General features: G+C 38.5%; 1 protein-coding gene across 3 annotated transcripts in view; it reads left to right on the top strand.

The window, feature by feature from the left end:
* Window positions 1-570: 570 nt before the first annotated feature.
* The window catches only part of IBTK (inhibitor of Bruton tyrosine kinase), a 60,993-nt gene continuing 37,505 nt past the window's right edge, over window positions 571-24,058 (top strand). Inside the window, exons 1-9 of one of the 3 annotated variants that reach the window (XM_033002796.2) lie at window positions 571-865; window positions 9,135-9,801; window positions 13,207-13,303; window positions 14,707-14,831; window positions 15,831-15,941; window positions 17,166-17,336; window positions 18,509-18,626; window positions 20,412-20,592; window positions 21,978-22,101. In XM_033002796.2, the coding sequence (XP_032858687.2) occupies window positions 9,478-9,801; window positions 13,207-13,303; window positions 14,707-14,831; window positions 15,831-15,941; window positions 17,166-17,336; window positions 18,509-18,626; window positions 20,412-20,592; window positions 21,978-22,101 (1,251 nt within the window). In that variant the 5' untranslated portion in view covers window positions 571-865; window positions 9,135-9,477. The remainder of the gene's footprint in view (window positions 866-9,134; window positions 9,802-13,206; window positions 13,304-14,706; window positions 14,832-15,830; window positions 15,942-17,165; window positions 17,337-18,508; window positions 18,627-20,411; window positions 20,593-21,977; window positions 22,102-24,058) is intronic. The other 2 variants (XM_033002794.2, XM_033002795.2) reach the window with 2 other exon arrangements.

Here is a 24,058-nt window from a genome sequence, read left to right on the forward strand (position 1 = left end):
ATTGAATTAAGCACTCATGGAGTTTATCTAAAACACACATTAAAGTGAGCTGCACGTAATTACAAGAGCAGTTTTTGAAATCCTTGCGCACATACCAAGTTCACTTATGAGACTGCCCTGAGTTGGTGTCAAAAGCCTCACATAAATCAAACTATATCATATAAATTAGGACACTCCATTAGCTTAAGGCAATCTGCCTCAACACAGCCTTCTGGATGCTTTCTCTCACTTCAGTATTTCCTAAAGACCTGCAGGCTGATTATTTCACTGAGTCCTTCTGGAGAGGTGCTGCCTTGCCAGAAACCCACCCTCCTTCTTCACAGCCGACCACGCTGCTTCTCCCGCAGAAACCGACAGGAAAAAACGCTGAACTGCCTCAACTTTCTCCCCAGGGTTGCCAGCCCCTCTCCTCGCTCACGACGCACCACCAGTCCCTCACACCTGCGGCAGCCATTTTGATTTAACCCTTTCGCGCACCGCGGGACAGCCCGTCACGGCAGGCCCCGCCCCCTACTCCCGCCCCGCCCCCTCGCACCCCTTTCGCCACCTGACCCAGCCTGTCAGTCAATCCGGGCTCCGCCGCGGGGGGGGGGGTAGGGGCGGAGCCTAGGCGGCAATCGCAGCCAATCGTCGTGCGAGGTGCGGTGGCGCCGCGGCCAATCGGCTGCTTGCTTCTTCGGGGGTGCGGCGGTCGGTGTCTCCGCGCCCCGCTGTGAGCTGCTGGTACCGGCTCTCGCCGCCGCCGCCTGAGGTGTCGCGGTACCCGCAGCAGCCTGGCCCGGCTTCGGTGTCACTGAGGATGAGCCCCTGCGCTGCCCAGCGCGCGTCCTGCCCCGCTCGCCCGAGTCCATTCATCTAGCGACTGGTGAGGGGCGGGCCGCGACCTGCTGATGTGTCCGGAGGGGGGGGGGGGCGGGCCTGGGGGAGGGGCGGTGTCACGGCTGGGACGAGACGGGGCGGCGAGGGTGGGGAGCTGTAGGAATGGGGAGAGCCCCGGGGCAGGAGGGCCGGGGACGGTAAAGAGAAGCCGGCCACGTAGAATGGGAGGTGACTGGCTTCAAAGCGGAAGGAAAGTGGCCCGGCCGCCTGTTTTGCTAAGTTCCTTCTCTAGCTCGTCGCTTCCCGGCTACGTGGACGTGTAGTAGGAGTCAAAACGGCCACCTTCCCCCTCTGCCTGCCCCTGGCCTGGAGCTGGCTCTTTGAAACACTTCAGACCTTCCCCCCCCCCTTGACGCTGGCAGCAGCCTCTGCCAGGTTTTCCTAACTGGAGATTCCCGAGAAGCTTGGCGTGTTTCTGGCCTTCTTGGTGATACTTGTCTGTGGCTTTTGGTAGCAGCTCGCAGTGTTGCTGGCTTTGCGCAGCAGCGTAAGCACCAGAGAGCTAAGATCTCACAGTTAGCTTGAAAGGATATCTGTGTGCAGTCGTTTTAGGGGCCAGACACCTGATTGGTGAAATCTGGCCCTTTTTTTTTTGCTGATGTGGTCAGTGTCGTTGCCTGTCTTCATGGAAATTGATAGTAATTTGTAGTTTACAAAAGACATCTGTTGTTGGTACTGTACCGAAAGTTGAGAGTTCATTCAAAAAAGTCAGCTTGTCCTAAGAATCAACGTATTTATTGCATGTAGTTTTGTTGTGGACAAAACCCAGGACAAGTTTTAAGTATGATGAAATTCTGGAACACATTTGTGGTTCACCGCTCTTGGCTTATCTTCAGGTTATTGGTTTCCGTAAAAAATCTAGAGCAAGGTTCCACTATATTGTGGAAATGCCTGTAACTGGACTCACTGTACTTTTGCCTATACCACTTTCTGTATGCTTTAATGTTTTGGTCAGGGTTATTAAACGTAAGTAGTTTTGGCTATTTCTAGATAAGCCAATCACAGTATTTCACAGTTTACTGTTTATGTACTATGACTCCTGACTAATAGATCTGCTCTGACGTGTTGTTACTGAATTTAGCTACCAATGGTACTTTGGTGTTTTTTTGACAGATATGTCTGCCTTTAATTGGTAGTGCTTGTTAGGAGCAAATGGATTAGGGTTGCTGGACCACTGAATGTCTCATCCTGATAAGGATCATGCTGTTGTTGCTGTGAAGGCAGAAGTTGTAGAAAGTCTGGAGAGAACCTCTAAAGGTCACCTGCACCAGGGGTGTACCTGTGCCAAGCAGTGGCACAGAGGCTCCAGCCCTGTAAATGGAGCAGCTTGGAGATGTTGTGGCTCAGGGGACATACTGGGCATAGTGGAACGGGGTGTTTTTTTAAAGCAAGTTGGTTTTCCTCCATAGCTTTACTTTTAGGCAGATCACATTTATTTAAAACTTGTACAGGTTGTTTGTTGTCTAGCCCATTTTGAGAATCTCATTAGCATTCAGTCTATCATTTGACAGTGCTTCCTGACATATAATCTTAATCTCTTCTGAAACTTGAACAAATGACTTATCCTGTTGTCAGGGGTAAAATAGACTAGAGTTTTGATTTCTCTTCTTTATGTAACAGCCACCTTTTTCAAAGGCTCTGAGTGGTCTGTGGAAACGCCAGCTGAAGGAGAAAATAGATCCAATTTGCTCAGCCTGTACTCCCGGGTTGTTTTGTAAACCCTCTGAATCCTAGTTGCTCTTTCCAAAGTTTTCTTCTACTTACCTACTTCTCTTAAAATTTAATATCTGAACTAGAAGCAGCACTCTACCTTACGTTCTATATATTGAGAAGAGCAGAACCCTTGTTTTCTGTGTCTTGTATTGCAGTGCTCCTGTAATATAGCTGAGAAGAGGCTACTTTTTAAAAAGACTCTGTGTGGGAATTTCTGACTGCCAAACCACTCTAAACTGCAGCATAGTTTAGATTTACCTTTTTTTCCTTCTACAGTCAATCTCTTTTCTCCTCATAAAATTTACTGTGTATTCAGATGATGTTGTTCAAGGGTTTGAAAAGCCTAGATTTATGCCTAGACTTCAGCAAATGCACAGGGACGTTCTGAACAAATTACACTATCTGTGGATATGTGATTTTATGAGCAGAAATTAGTAGTCTAGCTGTTCTTTAAAGCCTTGGACAATCTGCTGTTTATAGCTGAAAGGTATACTTGCTATTTTTTATCTAGGAATTCATCTGTGTTTCCTTTAGGATATGTTGCTTAATTACAGTGCTATGTTTATTATATTACTACCCAGCTTCAATTTGCTAGTCACTTTTGTCAGATTCTAAACTACTACTTTAATATGTATTTGTGAAAGTTGCCTTTAGGTAAGGCTAAGGTCAACAGAAAATCCTGGAAAATCAGTAGTGTGATAGCAAATTCCTATGGCTTTAATTTGTTTAGATATATTTTTTTTTGTTGTTTTTACTAGCTTATTAATCAAGTAGTCTGCATGGTGAAGTTTGTTTTGGGTACAAATATTTTCAGGATTTCCATGCTGTTATGGTTACAGGTCTGTTGTGATGTTATGAAACAAGTGTGAATGGACCAACTTGGAGAATATTATTAAATGTCAGCATGCTTGTTTAAAAACAAATCCCCTTCTGCTCCATGCTGGAAATTTTTAAGAAATTGTAATACCCTTATAAGGATGGACTTTAACATTCCCAAAATGTATGATATTGCCAGTCATATCTCTCTTCATTTAGCAATTTACTATCAAAAGGAAGAGCAAATGAATTTTGCACCTTCTGAAAAGCCATACTATTTACACCATTTTTTTTTAAAGGGAGGGGTATTAGGATTGACAAGTAAAACTCTAGACTTCTTTTATAAGGAAAACAGAAACAATTATTTCGTTCCATTTTAGGAGAGCCAAACACTAGGTAGTTTTTCTCCAAGTTCATCCTAGATACAGCTTGTGTTTAGAAAAAATTCCAGTACCACTTAAAAAAAATAAATGAAAAAATCCCAACAGAAAACCGGTGAGTGGAATAAGGTTATGCCAAATTAAAGATCAAATAAGGTCTTGAGAAATACATTCTTAGTAAAGCAGCCTAAAGCTGGGTTTCAAGACCATGTCACTAATTTGACAATTTGATTACTTTAATGCAGTGCTCATGGAAGATGCAAAACCACTGATCTGTCTTTAAGTGTCACTGAATTCTAACTGGCTGAATCTCTTCTGTTTTCTTTTTCGCTTCCATGCGAGGCCATTGTCTCTATTAAGATGAAAAAAAGCCACTACTGGCAGCTTCTAGCCACTGCCTTGATACTGGTATCCACACACACGTTAGCCAGATTTTGCTAGATCTAATATTGAGTATAGGCTTTCATCAGGAAGAATCTGAAAGAGCACAGATAGGAATTCGAGTATCAAATGTGTGCCTCCCAGATTGGATGCCAGAAACATATACTGAAACTGCCAACCATGTGGTAAAGGTTGGTTGCTGTTTCTCTTCTGAGAGCACCCTTGTACCTTTGAGCTAAGAGCACACAGCCTCTGTGGAAATACTTTCTAGAAAAAAAGAACATTAGGAATACGTTGATGGAGAACATGATCCTACAGATGTGGAAACGAGTAGTCTGGTATTTTCCTTCATCCAGTAGTTTGTGATGCCTCTGTGCTAAATGTCAGTGTTGTAGGCATCACAAAAACTTGCTGAATATGCTCTGCCTTCACCGGGTTTGTCTTCTGAAAGATAGTCACTAAGAAGCAGACACATAGTAGGGTGTCCTAAAGCTGCCTTGGTAACCATCATCTCTTTCTTCTGGCTTAATTTTTGTGAGATTTCATATTTCCAGAATACAATTGATTATATATTTTTTATCTATCCTGGGAAGCGGCTTGGATAACAAAAATAGGTAAGCAGAACCCTTGGACTTGAAGACCACTAACCCACCAGAAGTCCCTCGTAAGCAGCTTAGATAGGCAGATTTCTGGAGCTCCACAGTGGGATGCTTCTGCCAACTCTGTTCATTTTTCTCAGTGATTGAAGAGAACCTCAAGATTTCATGTCTGCCCTCTGCTCTTAGCAGGAAATGAAATCTACTATCACCGTCCTTAGTCATTAAGGTGTTTGTTAGCTTTGTCTTACAGATGTGTAGAATCTTAGCTAATTTCATACTCGAGAGGTGCGACAACTTTGATTTTAGACTTTTTAGTAAAAAGCGCCAAATCTTTGCCTATTTGTAGTGACTTCTTGAAAGAAACAGGGATTTTTGAGACCATCACAGTAGGTGGAAAGCTGCTTTTTCAGCTGTAGGAGTTCTGACTCCATAAGGTCAGATGACACATCTGACACTCTCCTTGGAGGGTGTCTGACAGTTCTTGTGCAGTGGTGCTTTACCTTCTCTGAGGGGGAGGGCTGTGTGATGCCTCTACCTGCTCACCTCCAGGAGGCAAGATACCACAGACACCTTCTTGCTACTTAGGGATTGCTTCCAAGTTGTAATCTTTTAAATTTTCCTGGGCTGTGAACATGTATAGTAAGTAGCTCATGTCTCTAAGGGAAAATTTAGAAACCTTCTTGCTACTGACATAAAACATCTTTGCGATGCTCTGAATACTGCTCTAATTCCTCCATTTCTTTGTGACTTTTTTTCTATAATGAAAGTGTTAGTTAGGAATCAGCTTTTAAAAAGAATTTAAATTCTAAATTATACCTATTGTGTCATAAAAATGTTTAAAAGATGATAGTCTTATTTAGCTAGTTATGTCTTTTAGTAATTATAGCATTAAGAAGACACTGACATTATAACATGAATGTGGTTAGTGCTGAGAAGCCTACGGAAATATCTGCAAATAAAAGCAGAGACACATAATCAAAAGGGTACTGTATCTTAGATGTTTCAGTTCAGAGTTGAAAAAATGCTTGGGCTGTTCTATTTTGTGCTTATTTTAGGTGCTGATCATTCAGCTGGGACTCCATATACTAAAAGTAAGCATTTGGACAGAAGAGGTTTTCACATGGACATGAGCATCAGTTCACAATTTTAAAGTTTTAAGGTTTCAGTGAAGGACCTACTTTGTATTTAAAAAGAATCAGATCTGGTTATTAACCCTTTTCAGATGTTGTAATAACATAGTAGTGTGTTATTGTCTTTTCTGTGGAGGGATGAAAACTTGATCTACAGGCTTCTGCCTTGAAACTTAAGGTGTATATGTCAATGTACTAATATAGTATCTAGTGTTGTAATGTTTATAGTAAAGGAGGGCTGCATTAGAATGACTTACAAAGAAATAATTCATCAGAGTCAGATTTCACATAGCTGCAGTAAATGTCACCATAATGGAGTTAGTGTGAGGTAAGCAGAATTGTATTTCTATCTGGCAGCAGACCTTTTATTCTTTTAATGTGTGGTTTGTTGTTCACAGTGTTTTGGTGTTTGGTGAGGCTAGATCTTAGGTGCTCTAAAGAAGTTTTCCTCTGGCCTCTCCGTTCCTTTCTTGAAATGGCACAAGTTCCTCTGGTACCAGGATTTACTTTCTTCTGAATCATAGTCTCATGCAATTCAGTGTCTTAAATAGGTATGTATCTACACAAAGGAAGGTATGGCATGAGGCACGGCAGGACTGCTTCCTTGGGTGGTGCTGCCATTTCACATCAGTTTACCTAACACATTAGTCAACTTTATTTTATGACTACTCTGAGTAGTTTATGTTCTTTGTATTTTTACTTTTCTTTCTTTGTAGCACTAATAGCAGCGTCCTAAAGGTGAATTGTATTTCACATGTGCTTTACAAGGCATATTCAAAATTTGTACTTCCACCACAGCATAATTTTATTGCCTAGTGGCATATTGATGAAATGTGACAAAGTGGTTTGAGGATAATAGCACTTCTGATGTTTTTCCTATAGATCTCCAAATATTTTTGAAATTATTACTATTCAGAAGGGTGTTTGATGCACTTTCAATCTGAGCCTGCTGATAGTAGTCACCTGTCATACTTTCATTCCTTGGAGCAGTGAGGCAGTGTTCTTGAAACTAGAACTTTTTTTTGAGCTGGTGACAGTGATTCACTTTTCTTTATAGTCTGAAGCTTTAGAGAAGATGAAAGGAGAAGAGTCCACGCAGCTCTATGTTAAATTTCTTGTGTTACTGCAGAAGTTTGTGTGTTGACTGTAAAATGTCCTGTATAGTGAACTGAAGCTTGCTCTGACAAATGTAAGCTAAACAGTTGTGGTCAATTTTAGTCTCTGAAATATTTCTGAATGTTCTTATCCCTGGTCAGGGATGAGGGACTAAATTCTAGTGGAAAAAAAAACTGCTTTTTTTTTTTTTTTTTTTTTCTTCATTTGCCTGCTGTTTGAAATTGTTTTGAAGGTACGTACTGAATGACTTCTGATCTGTAGATTTCCATTCCAAGTATTTAATCCCTTCTGAATGAGGTGGAAAAATAATTGTTGAAAGCTTCGTCATGAGATGTTTAAATGAGTACTCTTGGATTAGAATTTTTTTTTTTTTTTCCTTGAAAGTTTAGATTACATCAGTAGTGGTTTATTTAAATTGATTGCTTTCAGCTTGGTGTCAATATTGGTGATAATTCTTGAAATAGGAGGAGGACTGGGACTTCTGTTTTGTTTTCCAAATAAAATCATCTTTCCATGACATATCTTTGCAGATAGAGACATTAACAAAATATGGTTATGTATTCAGTGCCTGAAAAACAATGGAAGCTAAGCTTAACAGGCTTTTTTGAGAGGGGTGGGGGTTAAGGAATGGGATGTGCACATTTATAAAGATGGCTGAGCTGGAAAGATAGCAGGGTGCGGGTTTTTTGTTTGTTTTGTTGTTTGAGGTTTTTTTTTTTTTTTTTTTCTCTGAGGATTTGTTAACATTTTTAGTTTTATTTATTCATATTTCATGATGGGATTTTTGTCCAGCTTCTTTTGGAATATTTTATTCATGGGTAGAACAACTTTAAACTACAGTTTGCATAGCAAGCAAAAAAATCAAGGAGTGTAACACATGATTGAATACCACTTCACTCAGTTTGCAACTTATGCTTGAAAGATTGAAGCATGAAGTTTTTTGGGACTGGATAACAGCTCACATTAAATTAGGCAGCGTATCAGTGATGTAGTTCACTTTTTCTGTTTTAGATGGTTTTATGTGTGATTTTTATACAGCTGTCTGCACTTTGGGTACTGTAACCCTTTTAAACATAACTGCATGCATTTAATAGTTTAGATGAGTGCTTCTGTCAGACCTTCTTTTGAGAAAGTGGATGCCAGGGAAAGATGATTATGCTAAAAATAAGTGTGCACAGATAAGCAGAAATGCTGTATTGCCCCAGATTATGAATGTATTTTCATGAAGAAGAATTGGTGTCTTTGTCTCCTTTTCCTTCTTCTACCTCCCTTACTCCTTCCAACCTAGACCTTCACTTCTACTTGCCTATTTCAGGAGCTTTAGACCTTAGCCCTGCATGAGCGCTTACAGCCAGAATTCACGTCTTTTGTACAAGTTGCTTTTCTTTGCTCTGTTGCCATCCTTTTTCTCACCTATGTCAGTGGCTCAGGGAGTTGTGGAGAGGAGTCTTCCTGTTGATTCTTCAGAAGGGACTTAATAGGGAGAAGGGTAAGCGTTCAGGCCAGGGAAGACAAAGTGGGGTGTAATCCTTTTTTTTGCAGTGGCTAAGGAAAACTGGTGGTCCCTCCCTCCTTCTGGGTGTGACTGACAAAGCTTCTGTTAGTAGATTTTTTTGGTGAATGTTTGGTTTTTGTTTGTTTGTTTGTTTGGCTTTTTTTTGTTTGTTTGTTTGCTTGTTTTGGAGTGCTTTTGTTTGTTTGTTTTTGTTTGTTTGTTTTGTTCCCAGCAGTCTTTCAGTTCAGTTCTTGCTTTTTGATCACGAAGTAATGATATAATTAGGCAGTAAACTATCAGGGTGCTAAGGACCCTAAGGCTGGAAAACCGATTTTTTTTTTTTTTCTTCATATTACTTTTTTGGATCCAGTTCACTGTGTAGCCTCAAAGATTTATGTGAAGGAAAGGGAGGAGGTGCCTATGGAAGCTAGGGTGGGGAAGGGAGTAATTGTTTTTTAAATTGACTGAATGCCTGAATGTAAGCTTGGATGTCATGGGGCTGGTCAGTTAGCCCTTACATTGCTCCTGTACTTGCAAGTGCTAGTTTGGCATGCATTTAAATTGTTACAGTTGCTGGGGAAAATAATTTTTGTTTACTAATCTGTTCTGGTTTGTTCTCTTTCAGGTCTCCCTTGCAATTATGGAGTTCTAGAAGAATAAGGTAGTGTGGAGGGGGAATCCCCCTCTGCACATTGAGGTATTTAACTTTTGGAATTTTCTATGGACAAGAATATTTGTTATATAAGATGGTGAAATAAGACTTCTAAAAATATATATTTATAAATATTTATTTGGATCAAGTGCCAAACATAGCAGTACAAAGACTTCTAATGGCAGCTCAGTAGAACTGGATTTACATCCTTGGAATTACAAATTTTTTAAGGCACTGTGTTGTGTACTGAATTGGAGTGCCTTGATACACTTAAGGATTGTTCCCCTTAAGGAGAGAAGCAGCTTTAGAAGTGAAGATGAGTTCTCTCCTGCCAGACTGCACTTCAAAGTGTCGATCTCTACAGCATGCTTTGGATGTTATTTCTGTAGTAACCAGAGGAAGTGAAGGCCAGATCAAGGCCTTTCTCTCTTCTTACTGCTACAATGCTGCAACTATAAAGGATGCCTTTGGTAGAAATGTTATACATCTTGCTTCGTCTTGTGGCAAAAAAGGTGTGCTAGACTGGTTGGCTGAGACCAAAGGAGTAGATCTCTTGGCGAAAGACAAGGAGTCTGGATGGACAGCTTTGCACAGAAGTATATTTTATGGATACATTGACTGTGTTTTGTCATTACTGAAGGTGAGTGATTTGCAACTGTAATTTGCCTTGATATCTACAATTTTTAGAGTTGTATTGGTTATGTAAAAGTGTTTTTTTTAAGCTTGACTCAAAGCTTCTTGAGGGTTGTTTTAATAATGTGTTTAAATCACAGTGAATTGATTTACTTCAAGGTTCTCTTTGTGTTCATAAAAGATGTCTTCCTTTGCCCATGCAGAAATCAGCTCTGTGTAAGGATCCCTGATTAATTGTGGACTTCCTTGAAGACTGGTTTGTGTGGATGGTATCAGGGTCAGGATCTTAAAAGTGGAGGGTGATCAGACTAAAGATACTTTAAAAATAGACTCTTAGGTAATTTTACCATTTAGTATTTTTAGAGAACATAAAATAGTGAAAGCTTAGAAGAAGTTATAATTAGAAATGAGTCTTCTTTTTGAGAGATAAGCACTTACTAAGCAAATCCCCATTTCATTCATATTTTAACCAGGGCTTTTGCTCAGTCCCCTCATTCCTTTCTTGCAATTGCTGTTTCTTCACTACCACTTAGAAAGATGTGTATATTTTTAGTTGCTCTTACTTCTGTTCCTCCCATCTCAAGTACAGAAAAAGGAAAAACTACATATGGTCGAGATGTTCAGGGTCCCTTTAACCATGTCAGCAAATGAAATATTTGTGATTCAGGGTTACTTAAAAGCAAACCTTTTAAGGCAGAGAATTGTGTATTTTGAGCTCAGCCTTTTTAAATTGCAGTGACTAGCCATTTGTAAACATAAAACTCTCTGCTTTCAACAACCTATTAAGCAAAATGGTTGTGGATCCAGTATTTTTTAGTTCTTGAAGGTCTGCTGACTGTTAAATATGTATATCACGTGCTGTACCCTTACATAGTGAGGAGGTTTTCATTAAACTTGACAGAAGTAGGTGTTTGTATGAGAACTGTACATGATTCTGTTTCCAGAAAACTGGAAACTGTGTAAGTGATGTATGAAAAAGTAATCAGTCCTCTAGTGCATCTATCTGTAGCATAGGACACCTATTTGTATCTTTGATATTCACTTACAGGAGACTGGCACAGGTTTCCCCAGATGTATTTTTCTTTTCTGTCAGTTGCATAAATGAGTGAGATTTTTCTGATAGCTGGCTCTGCTGATTTTCTTCTAAGAAGCAGAATAAAACAGCTCATGCAGAGTGATCTGCCTCCCAGTTCCTTAACTGAAGTCTCTTTGCTGTACCGCGTTATAAAAAGGTTATGTGCTTAGGGTATTGTAGCAACAACAGGAAGGGATTATAGAATAGAATTACAAAATAGCTGAGCTAGAAAGAGATCTCTGAAGATTGTCTTGTCCAGCCCCCATGCTCAAGCAAGGTCAGCTGGATCAGGTTGCCCAGGACTGTGTCCAGTTGGATTTTGAATGGAGACTCAAGCATCTCTGTTTCAATGTTTTAATACCACTGTAGTAAAAATGGGGTTTAAGTTTAAACAGAATTTCTTACATTTCAATTTGTGCCCATTGCCATTTGTCTTGCCAATGGATATCACCATGATCCCCACCCTTCACCTTCAATCCAGTATAATAAAGATTATACATATTGGTAAGACCTTACCCCCCCACCCACCCTCCAAGATAAGCTTCCCAGTGCTCTCAGCCTGTCCTTGTATGTCAGATACCTCAGTCATTATTTTCATGGTCTTTTTCTGGACTTGCTCTTGTAGGTCCATGTCTGTCTTGTACTGGGAAGTCCAGACGCTACGAATCCAGCACTATAGCAGTGGCTTGCCAGTGCTGAGTAATACCTGCTGGCAACACTCTCATATGCAGCCTGGGATGCTTTCACCGTTCTTAGCTGTGAGGGCACATTGCTGGCTTGTGGCCAATTGCTGGTTGTCCACCAGGAGCCCCAGGTCGTTTTCTGCCAAGCTGCTTTCCAGCCACTTGGCCTCCATCTGTGTTGGCACACTGTTGTTTCTCCCCAGGGCCAGGATTTGCATTTCCTTGTGCTGAACTTCATGAGGTTCCTCTCAGCCCATTGCTCCAGCCTGCCAAGGTCTCTCTGAGTGGCAGCACCACCCTCTGGTTTATCAGCTACTCTTCCTGGTCTTGTATCATCATCAGCCTTGCTGAGGGTGCACTCTGTCCTGTCATCCAGGTCATTAGTGAAGATGTTAAACAGTACTGGCTCCAGAATCAACCCCTGGGGTACTCAACTAGTGTAGGTGACAGACTTCTGTTGTGGGCTGGAGGCAGTCATGACTTATTCTCAGACTCCATCGAACTACAGGTTTTGCCACTCAGCAATTCTAGTTCGTTTTTACAAATTCAGACCACATGAATATCACTGCAGGCTCTGTTTTGCTTGTAGATGACTGAATTACACAGCTGCCAAAGAGAATAATATCCAGCTGTCTGTTAAATTGTAAAGACAGGTTGGTCTTTCTGTCATATAGTGAATTAATTCCAGCACTGTTGCTAGTAGGTTGCCTTTATAATCTGGAGAATATATGTTGTTCTTCTGACTAGTGTTTTTCCAGGTGAGGTTACAGGTTAAAATCCCTACTGCAGATGTGGCTAGCTGTCGTTCTGTCATGCCTGAATGAATTCTGCTCCTTCAATTTTTACATTTCATGTGTTTACCTTTTAAGTGTGAGATTCTGTAAGGTTTTCCTTTATATTAGCCATGAGCTGATGTACATAGGTACAGCCGTATTATCCACTAGGTTCTGCTTGGGGACATCTGTAGTTCTTCCCTTCAGGGATGTGATTGATGACACTTGACTTCCTTAAAACCAGTGCTGGTGTAGCAGCACTTTTTTGTATTGAGAAAACTGTATTTACAGAGATTATTTACCTCTCTCTGAGTTCTAAAGGAATGACCTGTTTATGCTTTGTGCTTCTGAAGTTTCCCTGCTGCTCTCTTGTCTGGCTGTTTGTGTCCTCTTGCCTTTTCTCAGCAACTGTGAGCCACTGTTCTCTGCTTGTTTTCAAAGCCATAGTAGGTTTTTTTCATTTTCTCACTTCTCTAGCTCGTCAAAACTGATTCTGCAAAAATGCCAATATAAGCAAATGTGTCTTTTGAAGCTGGTAGATGCATTTTTGGTAAATACTTTTCCTTCCTAGATGTCAGTGCTTTTTCTTTAAGTGTGTTTCCTTTGTCTTTCACTGATTACATCTTACTCATTCAGTATTCATACAATAAAATCCCAGTTAATAGATCAAGATGATGTGTACGTGGCTGAACAGAATTGCAGTATTTTTTTTTTTTTCAGATTTGCTTACAGTTTACTTGAATCTGAAGATTTTCTTTTATCTGTGTTAAACTTCAATTAAAGATTTGTTTAGCTTCCTAAATGTTTACCTGGCTTACTTCAGGCTGTGGCGTTAAAATTAACTTATGTTCTTCTCTTCCCCTCCTCTCCTTCTCTTTCAGCATGGTGTTAGTCTGTATATTCAGGATAAAGAAGGCTTATCAGCCCTGGATCTTGTGATGAAAGATAGGCCAATCCACGTGGTGTTCAAGAAAACTGGTATGAAATCAAGTAGCTTAATTTTTTATTTTACAAGGAGATGTGTTTCAACAATGCATGAATGTATGCACAGTATAGACAGGATCTTCCGTTTCTAATCAGGACAGTGTAAATTATAAGGTACCTGGAGATTTGGGGTCACCAGTATCGTAAGACAGCAGGTGCAGAATCTTGGCAGTAGGCACAGGATGCACATGTGTAGCAAAAATGAAGGAATAATGACTGACTTGGAGGTTAAAAAACGAGAAAGAGCAAGTGATATAATAGGCAACCCGAATTGGTTATGGAGACTCCATCCTTGGCGATACTCAAAACCTGAGAGAACAGGGTCCTGGGCAGCCTGCTCTAGCTGATCCTGCTTGAGCAGGGGCATTGGATTAGATTATCCCCAGAGGTGCCTTTCAACCCCAATTATTCTGTGATTTTTCTCTTTTATCTCAGTAAAAGTTATCGGAGATACTTCAGTCTCTTTGAATTTGACAGAGTGGTTTACATCACCTCAGTGTCTCTTGTGAAAAGAGGGGGAATGTGTTCTTAAATCTTCAAAATATTTTTTTAGACAAGGAACCTTTATATAAGCTAGTTACAGTCACTTTAAATACTCATTTCCTATTTGGAGAAACTGTATGTAAGAATAATTCTGAGCACACAGATCTGTCTTTGACAGGGGAGTAGTTTTTCCAGTAGCTTTTATTTATTTTTATGCAGTTTTATACTTTTCTATCCCCCTTCTTTCCCCTTTTCTCTATATCCTTAAGTTCAGTCTTGTACAGTGAAATTTCTTATTTTCCAGCCAATTTAAGTAATTTTTGTTACACAAATCCTGAGTTTTGTGTATTTTTAATTTTATCTTGTAAAATATGTTAAAATTCTTTTTAATAGTGGCACAACATGATCAAATATACATTGATTTCAGTTTTTTACTCATCAGAAAATGGTGTTCAGATATCACTAACTGAGAAGTTATTAAAAAATACAAAGTCTTAGTTTTTGGCCACACCTGATTTGAAAGTGTTTATGATTTTCATTGATGACAGCATAACATTTTTTTTGGCAAAGGCTTTTCACTAAATTGAAGCAAAGTATGTATAACCAAAGGTGATAGTAGTGGTTGTCTTCTGGAAACATAACCTGTAAATCTGCTGCTGAGGAGTGTTTGCATTTTCTGCAACTGTCAATATATATATATATAAGTAATGTTGATCATCTGTACATTATTATTAAAATATTTTGTCATAGCACATTATGTCTTGTAGGAATAAATATTTTTAAAGTTCAGTTTTAGGTAAAAAACAGCTTTCCTCTTCAAATTTTAAATAGAAACAGAAGGAGTTCCTTTTCAAAGTCAGTATGCACAAGACCGATAAATTTACAAGCTGCAGAGAGAATTTTTTTCATTGCAGATCCCACAGAAGTCTATACCTGGGGAAACAATATAAATTTTACTTTGGGTCATGGCGGTCAACAGGGTAAACATCATCCTGAATTGGTGGACCTCTTTCCTCGGAATGGCGTGTATATCAAACAGGTATTTTAATGTATTACACAGGCACCTTTCTTGGGGAATGTGGAGGGGTACGTGAGGTGGAACAAGTACTGAAGATATTATCAAGTTTTTTGCTGTGTTTGTTTTTGGTGTTTTGCTCCCTCCTTCTCCCTCCCACCCCCTCTCTCTTTCTTCCTAGTTATGGCTCAGCAAGCAGTTTTTGTTGATCTGGCAAGCGGCTTAGAGCAGCTAAGTAGTACTAGAGTAGATCTGCTGTATTATATTCTTGCTGCTTCTCTCCCTGCCCCCGACATTAAGTTGTGGTTCTCTATTTTGGCATAAAGATTTTTTTTTTGTTTTGTTTTGTTTTTTTTTTTTAATATGATTCACCTTGGTTTTATGTCTCATATATCATTAAATAAATTCAGAAGCATGATACTTCTGTAACTATTTTGTTTCCGATTTCCTGTGCAACTCTCATAGTGAACTGAAGTGAAACAGTGAATCTGTTTGATACATGTTGAATTAAAATTCTTATTGTGTTGAAAGCCTCATGTGCTGTTAAGCACACTTCCTGTAGTGGTAGTTTTGCACCTAATAACTTGTTGGGACTTCAGGCTTAAGAATGTTTGAAAGTTTAAGGTACAACTTGAACAAGTATTCAGGGCAGACAGTCTGTTCTGCAGTCTTAACGTGCTCCCTTCAGCTCTTCTGAGGCAGTATTGTTGCCCTTAAGACTCAATCTTTTGATCTTCTGTTAGCCTGTAGGGCCATGCTTGAACTTATTCTAATAAATACGTAGTGTAGGTCTCTCCAAGTAGGTTAAGGCAGTACATAATACATTTAAAGCAAATATTTTGTGTTCCTTGTGACTTGATTTCGCAGTCCTGTCCTTTAATACTTGCATTTTCATGAACAGATCTTTATTAAGGCTGAACTTCTTAACAAAGTAGTTTTGGCAGGTGTTTTCAGATTATCCAAGATAATTAGTTTGTCCTATACTACCTCCTCATCACCCCTTTTTTGCCCTTTTTCTTTCAGGTGGTACTCTGCAAATTCCACTCTGTGTTCCTTTCCCACAAAGGTCAAGTTTATACATGTGGACATGGACAAGGAGGACGCTTGGGTCATGGTGATGAACAAACATGCCTGGTATGCTATCTTATGCTATTTCTTGTAGTCGAGCATGATGTTTCTTCTTTTTCAAACAGCAAGTCTAAAAAGTGAATTAGTTTCTGTGATTGTACTTTCAAAATGAGTTTGCTATTGATGTCAAACAAATCCCCTTGCTCCCCACCAAATAACAGAAGAAACCTTCTCCAGTACTATTGGTCAGGTGGCAGAGAGTAGCAGAATGTGCATTTAAATATATTTTAAGATATCTAGATATTGTGGTCAAACTTCTGTGTTATGGCTGAGTTGTTTTAAAGGCTAGCTGATGCCAGATAAGTGGAAGCAAATGTTTTTTGGCTGGGCTGGCTTCTTAAATAGCTTTGTGATGCCATCTGGTGAATGTCAAGGCTGGCACAAAGGCTGGCAGTGCTGTGGAGCAGTGGTGGCCTGAAAAGTGATGATAGGGTTGCTTCTTAGTAGGCTTGCACAGCTAGTAAGTGAAAACTCACCTATCATTTTCATTTGGACTGTTCATTCATGTTGTTGCAATATAAAAGAAACAAAATTTGAGAAGACTTAAGATATGATGACAATACAACTCTTATCCTGTGCATGTGTCCTGGTAGTGTGCATTTAGTTTGCAGCACAGTAATTTTTAAAAAATTATATTATCAGGTATCTGTTAGAACTTGATATTACGTTGCTGGATGTTACACTGGAGCTCAATTGTTAATGCTTTTTTTTTTTTTTTAAATGCAAGTCTATGTAATTAGAATTTTTTGCAATTTGCTGTTCTGAAATTGGGATGTTACCCAGTTGAAGAAGGGAGAACTCACACTAGAGTGAACCAAGACTCAGATGTGGAAGTGGTTCCTTATTCTGTGGAATTTTCTTAGGATTATCCGGTGTTTTGGAGGGAGAAGTCTTTATCGCTCATGGTAATTTAAAAAGAAAAACAAAAGAGCTAACAGTTAATATTTGTCTAGGTGTCCTGAAGATAGAGTTTCCAACCTAATTTCAGAGCAGCTTGTTTAAACATCATCTCCCCTGATAGCAGAGGAATCATTTCAGATGAAAGTAGTTCGTCTTACTGCATTGAATGTGGTGATTACATTAATGAGTGTATTGTATGTTAGATGCATTTTCATCTGTAGTTCAGTGTTTGGTCATGACTTTCTGTTGGTGTAACTTAAGTTTCATAGATGGCCATGGATTAATATCAAACCAGTATATTTTTATATCAATGTTTTTTATCTTGTTCAGGTTCCAAGGCTTGTGGAAGGGTTAGCTGGTCATCAGTGCGCCCAGATAGCTGCGGCGAAGGATCATACTGTTGTTTTAACAGAAGATGGATATGTTTACACCTTTGGTTTAAATACTTTCCATCAGTTGGGTATTCTTCCTCCTCCTACTAACTGCAGTGTTCCTAGACAGGTAAAAATAATGGCACTCAAAGCTGAATTGTTTGTTTGTTTGGTTTTTTTTTTTACCAGAAAGTAAAATGTGAAGATTGTGGAAATAACTTTTAAACTTTTTCAGGGCAATGAAGTCAAATGTGAGTTCAGATAAAGTCTTGATTCTGTGTTATCATACATCTTAATCTGAAAAATACTTAACTGTTTCCTGATAAACGTCTTAGTTTGTAACCTGACCTGGACTAAAGTTTGTAGTGCTAAGTGTGATACAAAGTACAATTGCCAAAACCCTTTTCTTCGCCAAATTGTTCTGTAGCTGAAATGATGTAAAAGTAATAGGTCTGTATTACTTGAGATTCTTGCTGTTTACTCCTTTTGAATCACAGGATGATGGATCTCAGGGTTTGATGGTTGTGACTTTTGCTGGAAACACTGTTGAGTCTGGAGTCATGATCCTCTGGGAAGAATAGTGATGAGGAAGAGAGGGTGTGGGCATCAGCAACTTCACTATATTTCTATGCTTAATCTCTAACTTTTTATAATTACTTTTCTTTTTTTTTTTTTTTTTAAGTAAATAAGAGTTACATTACCTCTTACTGAAAGGAGTCTTCATCTGGAATAGAACAGTGTTGCACTACCAATGTTATCAAAGTAGGAAAGAATAACTGGTCAAAGTGCAATAGGATAATGTTTTGAGGTACAATGGGATGCTCTTCAATAGTGTAATGTTAGCTGTGTATCCACAGTATTTGCTTTGATCTTGATCATCTTGATCTGGAAAATCAAATTTGAAATGTGGAATTAGTAGTATAGTGTTCTGCAGTGTGTTTAGGGCACTAGAACTTACAAGCTGAAAAGTTTTAGCTGATGCCTTTGCAGCATCTGAGTCTTCTTTGGCTGCTTTATACGTCCTGTGCAGTTTGTTCAACATCTTAAATATGAAGGACAGCCTAAGGAGATTTGGTTCTAGTTCTGATTAGATAAGGCAAAAAGTTTACTACTTTTTGTCACTAGTGCAGTAGTGTCCCACTTGACAAACTTCTGAAATGATCCTGACTTATTAGACTGTATGTGGATTGATACCAATGTTTCATTCTTAATGACTTTAGAAGTTAAATGTTGCCAGGTTTGTACATGTGAAATTCACTTGTTGCTGCTTAATATTAAGATGTACTTTGGATTTCTGTTTAGGTTCAGGCAAAAAACCTGAAGGGTAGAATGGTGATTGGAGTGGCTGCAGGCAGATTCCACACAGTGCTATGGACTAAGGAAGCAGTGTATACCATGGGGCTGAATGGTGGCCAACTAGGTAAGGTAGAAGTGTTCTGAAAGTAAAACCCAGCCATTAAAGGATGTGTTACTGCTACTGAAGCTGTCATCTGCTTCTTTGAACAGAAGCCTGCTTAAAGCTTTCTCCTCTCTCTCATTTTTTTTTTTTTTTAAAAAAAACTAGTCTGATGACATCATCCCTTCACACATCTTTTGAAGAATATTTTTATTATTGCCAGTCACTTTCACATTTTGAGATACTGGGAGCTAGTCAGACTTAGCTCTGTTATTTGTATTCATTATAATTATTTTGCCTTCCGTGTATCCTGTGTGGTCCTGCTACTTGAAAACTTTCAGGAAACAATGTTGCTGTTTGTGTTGCAAATTACCCCAAGGCATGTTTGTCTCCTAGCAGTCTGGCTGGTATGGCCATTAAGAAGTTATAAACTAGTATTCAGTTCTTCTGACTATGTCCTACTTTCACCACTTGCTGTAAACATGCTACTGATAATTTTTTCCATATTAACTTTTTAAACTGAAATGCTTGCCCATATCTAGATTTTTTTCAACAATGCCATCATCAGAATCTTCAGTATTATTCTGAAGACAAGAAAGGACCCAATAAAATTATATTATGAACTAATGAACTTCTTGATTTGTTGTATGAGTGGGATATTTTAATTGTTTTTGTCTTTTTTAATAAACAGGTATTGCAATATTGGTTTGGATTTGCATTTCTGCAGTTCTGTATCTGTGTGCAAACAAAACTGTTAGGTAGCTCTGGTATTTACAGTTAATCTGCATCAGTTCTGGCATCAGGTTCAGACACTTTTTTGTGTTCCTATTTAAGATTGAAAAGGTATGTGAAAAAACTTGTCTTTGTCAGAGAAGTATCTTACTAATTAATATTTTTGGGTTGGTTTCTGTGTTTTTTTGTTTTATATGCACCGACCATATAAGGTTTTTTTTGTGATTCCTTATGTTGTTGAGATCATTCTGCTGTGCACATGGCCCAGTGCAGTACCATAGAGGGGCAGTGATTGGACTGTAAGCAGTATAGTTGTGTCAGCTGGGCACTATGGTAGACCTGTGGTAATAAACCTTGACTCTTTAAGATGTTTGGGCATAGCACTACACTATCAGATGACAGGGTTACTTCCAGCTTCAGAGGTAGCTCTGCTGCTTGTTCCTGGATATTTGTACCCTGATCCACTCTGTGGTGCAGACATAAGCGCACACAGAGCAGAGCTGTGTTATGTATGAGATTCTTTGTGTTAGGTTTCTTCATGCAAAAGAACAGCAGTGGCCTGATTTGCCTTTTTTTTATTAATATGTTTACAGAGACCTTACATTACAGCTCCAACCTTGTCGTTTCATGCAACTGCCTGCCTTCATGCTTAAATGCACTTACCAAACCTTGTCATAAAAATTGTTGTATCTTTCAGTGGCTGAAATAATATATAGTTTATGACAGTGTGATAGTATTTCTAGTGTCTTGAACTGTAATATGATCAAATAAATGTTCTTTCTTCGGAATCAAAGGCAGTACCACTGCAGAGTCTAGCCACATTAAATAGCTTTCCCTGTAGAATATGCCTTACTTCATTTTTTGTGTATCAAGCCTTGAATGTTTTCTGGTGTTTGTGTCTAACTAATAGCTATGTGTGGTGTGTCTCATATCTAATTATTTTGAAGATGAATTATATAACTACCTAAAGAATATTTTAGAATTTAAGGTTCTTCAAAGTAGTGTATCAAAGTGTCCTTTAAATGCACAGTGTGTGGAATAGCAAATGATGTTTTTGGGATGTGCTTTATTTTCTAGGTTATCTGCTGGATCCTAATGGAGAAAAATGTGTAACTGCACCTCGGCAAGTTTCTGCTCTACACCATAAAGATATCTCTGTGTCCTTGGTCTCTGCAAGTGATGGCGCTACAGTATGTGTAACTGAAAGAGGAGATATTTATTTACTTGCAGACTACCAGTGCAAAAAGATGGCTTCGAAGTATGTGTTACTTTTCTAATTTTTGATGAAGAACAATAGGAGAGAATTTCACTGTAGTCTTATGCAAGCTATTTTTAAGGGTTTTGTGCATAGAGATAATACAGTGCTCATCTGCAAATGAGGAAAACTCAGAGCTTTCATATGAACTGAGGCTATCTTGTTTGGTTTTTTGTTTATTTGTTTTTGTTATTAGATGAGGTTAAGGTGCCACTCTCTTTCTACCAAAGACACTTAAACAAAGCATACTAAGAGGAGGTATTTTGTGCCATAGGTTTAAAAATACTGACATTGGTAATTTTTGTTCCTCTTTTAGCCTGAATTTGTATAAATGCATTTTGGTAGAGGCGTTGAAGATCTACTTGAATTGGAAGATGCTATTCAATTTATTATGTTGTTACAATTTTGAATCAGTAATTTGGGGTCTGATTTTCATAATTAATGTGTGGATATATTATATTATATTATATTATATTATATTATATTATATTATATTATATTATATTATATTATATTATATTATATTATATTATATTATATTATATTATATTATATTATATCATATCATATTATATTATATCATATCATATTATATTATATTATATTATATTATATTATATCATATTATATTATATCATATTATATTATATTATATTATATTATTTATATTATTTCTGAGGTTGCAGTGAGGACCTTGTGACATCATCTGGTCCAAATGCTAAAACCTGGTTGTGAAACCTGTTGAAGAAACTGGGCCCATGATCCATAAATTTAGGAATTGATTTGATCCCATTCTCTCTTACTTAGTTTGGTGTAACAGATTAGAAGATGTAATTAGCATTTTTGCCCAGCTAACTCCCAGTTAGCGTTTCAGCTTCACTTCAAATTCTGACAATATTTACTGACACGTTGTAGCTTAATTATTATTTTATACTTCATTTTCAACATGATTGTAGGTTAAGGTGCTGGCACTTGCAGAAACTTAATACAATGTACTGTGCTTTTATACTAAGAAACTGAAAAGAGATAACATGCATGATTTTGATCAGGCAGAGAAAAAAATCCACCAAAAACTTGAGAAGTGGCCTATTGGGATAGGTCTTCAGATAGAAACAGCTAAATGAAATTTATACAACTATAAATTTTGTAATGATCAAAACTAAGTCATATACTGATTTTTACTTACAGAATTTTGTTAAGATCTTGTGGATATGAAGTGACTTAATTAAAAGCAAAGCAAAAATTACAGTCTACTAGGAGTATTTTATTAGCAGTTATGTTAGGAATATCAGTGAGGAGAAACTAAACTTAAGTAATTTTTCAGTGTCACTACCACAACTATATTTTTTTACTGCTTCTCTAAATGGAAACCTCTTTTGTTCTTTCAGACAGCTGAACCTTAAAAAAGTTCTTGTTAATGGGGGTTATTTGGAATATAAGGTAGATACCCAGCATCTTAAAGAAAATGGGGGTCAGAAGATTTGTATTCTAGCACTGGATGAAGCTGGAAGAGTAAGTTGTATCCCTATAAATCATAACTGTATAGCAAACTGCATACTGATTAATCAGATTTTAAACATGACAGGACAAAGTCATGCATAGAAAATATACAATTCATTTCTGTAGAGCTGCTAGTTATTTATTTTTTTAAAAGGACTGTGGGAAGACTACCAAAGTAATATACACTAGTTTATTTTTAAATCTGGACATCTAATTGCGTTTCAGTGAAGTTGTAAACTCCTTTGTTTTTACATGCATAAGTGGTTATATAGCATACATGGTTTATTTTGGTTGGTTTTCTGTCTCTCCTCACACCCCATCTACAGAGTCACCTTTACACCCTCCAGAAATAGTCTCAGAAGTAATCTCTGGACTTGACGTTTTAGAGCCTTTGCTCAAAAGCAGCTGTTCTGTAGATGCGATGTCCCTTCTATTGTTGAAAAGTTGCAGCTAAACCTGGTGAATCGTTTAGTATTTATAGTTAAGTGTAGACACAGTGTTTTCTCAGAACTGGCATACTGTGGTAGATACATTGTTTTCTTCCCTCCTTCTATTTTATAGAACCCTTCAAAACCCCGGCTTTTTCTCCATCTGCTTGCTCCCTGTGAGATCTAAACCTTCACTGCCATCTAGTGGTATTTACAAAAAGGTTTTGCTACTGAAATGCTGCCTTAAAGAATGTTAAAAACTAAGCTTGTATATCAAAATAGGGAGCAGTGTGGGTATTTCCTTTTCTCTCCTTGCATTTGACTGAATTATGTTTTAGAATGATCATATCTGTTTATTAGGTCATTAGTAGTCTCAGAGTTTATAAACTTCCAGTTCAGTATTTGTCCATGTGAGATTTACCCTCTAGCATCTGTAGCATTGGTAGTACCCCTTCACCATCTTTGGGACACTGCTTTAGCAGTAAGAAACGGCTTTGTCTAACTGTACCAGCGGAACTATGTCAGCTTACATTTCATATCTTTCCATGCTGAATACTGTCAAATGCTGGGATCTTTAGTGCTTTTAGGCATTATAAGTTATTGAGAAAGGAAAGGGTTGGGATCTTAATACTTCTGTTTCCTGAATCAATGCTTCCTCATCTGGCTTGATTGTACTTTCTTTAAGAGAGTACTGTTTAGCCTGGAAAAGGGAAGGCTCAAGGGGGATCTTATCAATGTATATACATACTTGAAGGCAAGATGTAAGGAAGATGGAGCCAGGCTCTTTTCAGTGGTGCCCAGTGACAGAACCAGAGGCAATGGGCACAAACTGTAACAAAGGAGGCCCTGTATGAATATCAGGAAGCCCTTTTCCACTGTCAGGGTGGTTGAGCACCGGCACAGGTTGCCCATGGAGGTTGTGGAGTCTCCATCCTTGGAGTTATCCAAAAGCTGTCTGAACATGGTCCTGAGCAACTGGCTGTGGGTGGCCCTGCTTGAGCAGGGCACTGGAGTAGGGAACCTCCAGAGGTCCCTTCGAGCCTCAACCATTCTGTGATTCTGTAGGGTTCAAGAGAGGGGAAAGGAAATAGGTTATTCAAATTCTTTTGTCCCCTTCTTATGTAGGTTTTAATGGACCTGTGCCAGCCCTTCAGTGGGAGAAGATGAAGGCCCAACTTTAACACTAATGCCACATCTGGGCTCTACCTTGCATGGGATTGTTGCTTCATACTTGCTTCTTTCAGACACCTACAGTACACTTTGTTGGGGTCCTGCTGTGCATGCAGTTCTTCACATTTCTGCTGAATGTTTTGGAGTTTGTTACTGATACAGAGAAACTTGATTTTTGTCAAACAGTTAACAGGAAATGGTTTAAATTTTTGGTGTGCTAGCTTTTACCTGATTTATAACCAAACCAGTTGGACAAATTTGTAAATTAAGAAGTAGGTTAAACTTGTTGCTTGTCTTGATGACACCTTTCACTGTCATTGTTGAAATGTCAGTAAAAACAGTCTCATACATGACTGCTGTGAAGATGTTTG

Source organism: Tyto alba, unplaced genomic scaffold (assembly GCF_018691265.1).
Source record: "Tyto alba isolate M040663 unplaced genomic scaffold, T.alba_DEE_v4.0 Super-Scaffold_40, whole genome shotgun sequence".
Classification (NCBI taxonomy): Eukaryota; Metazoa; Chordata; class Aves; order Strigiformes; family Tytonidae; genus Tyto; species Tyto alba.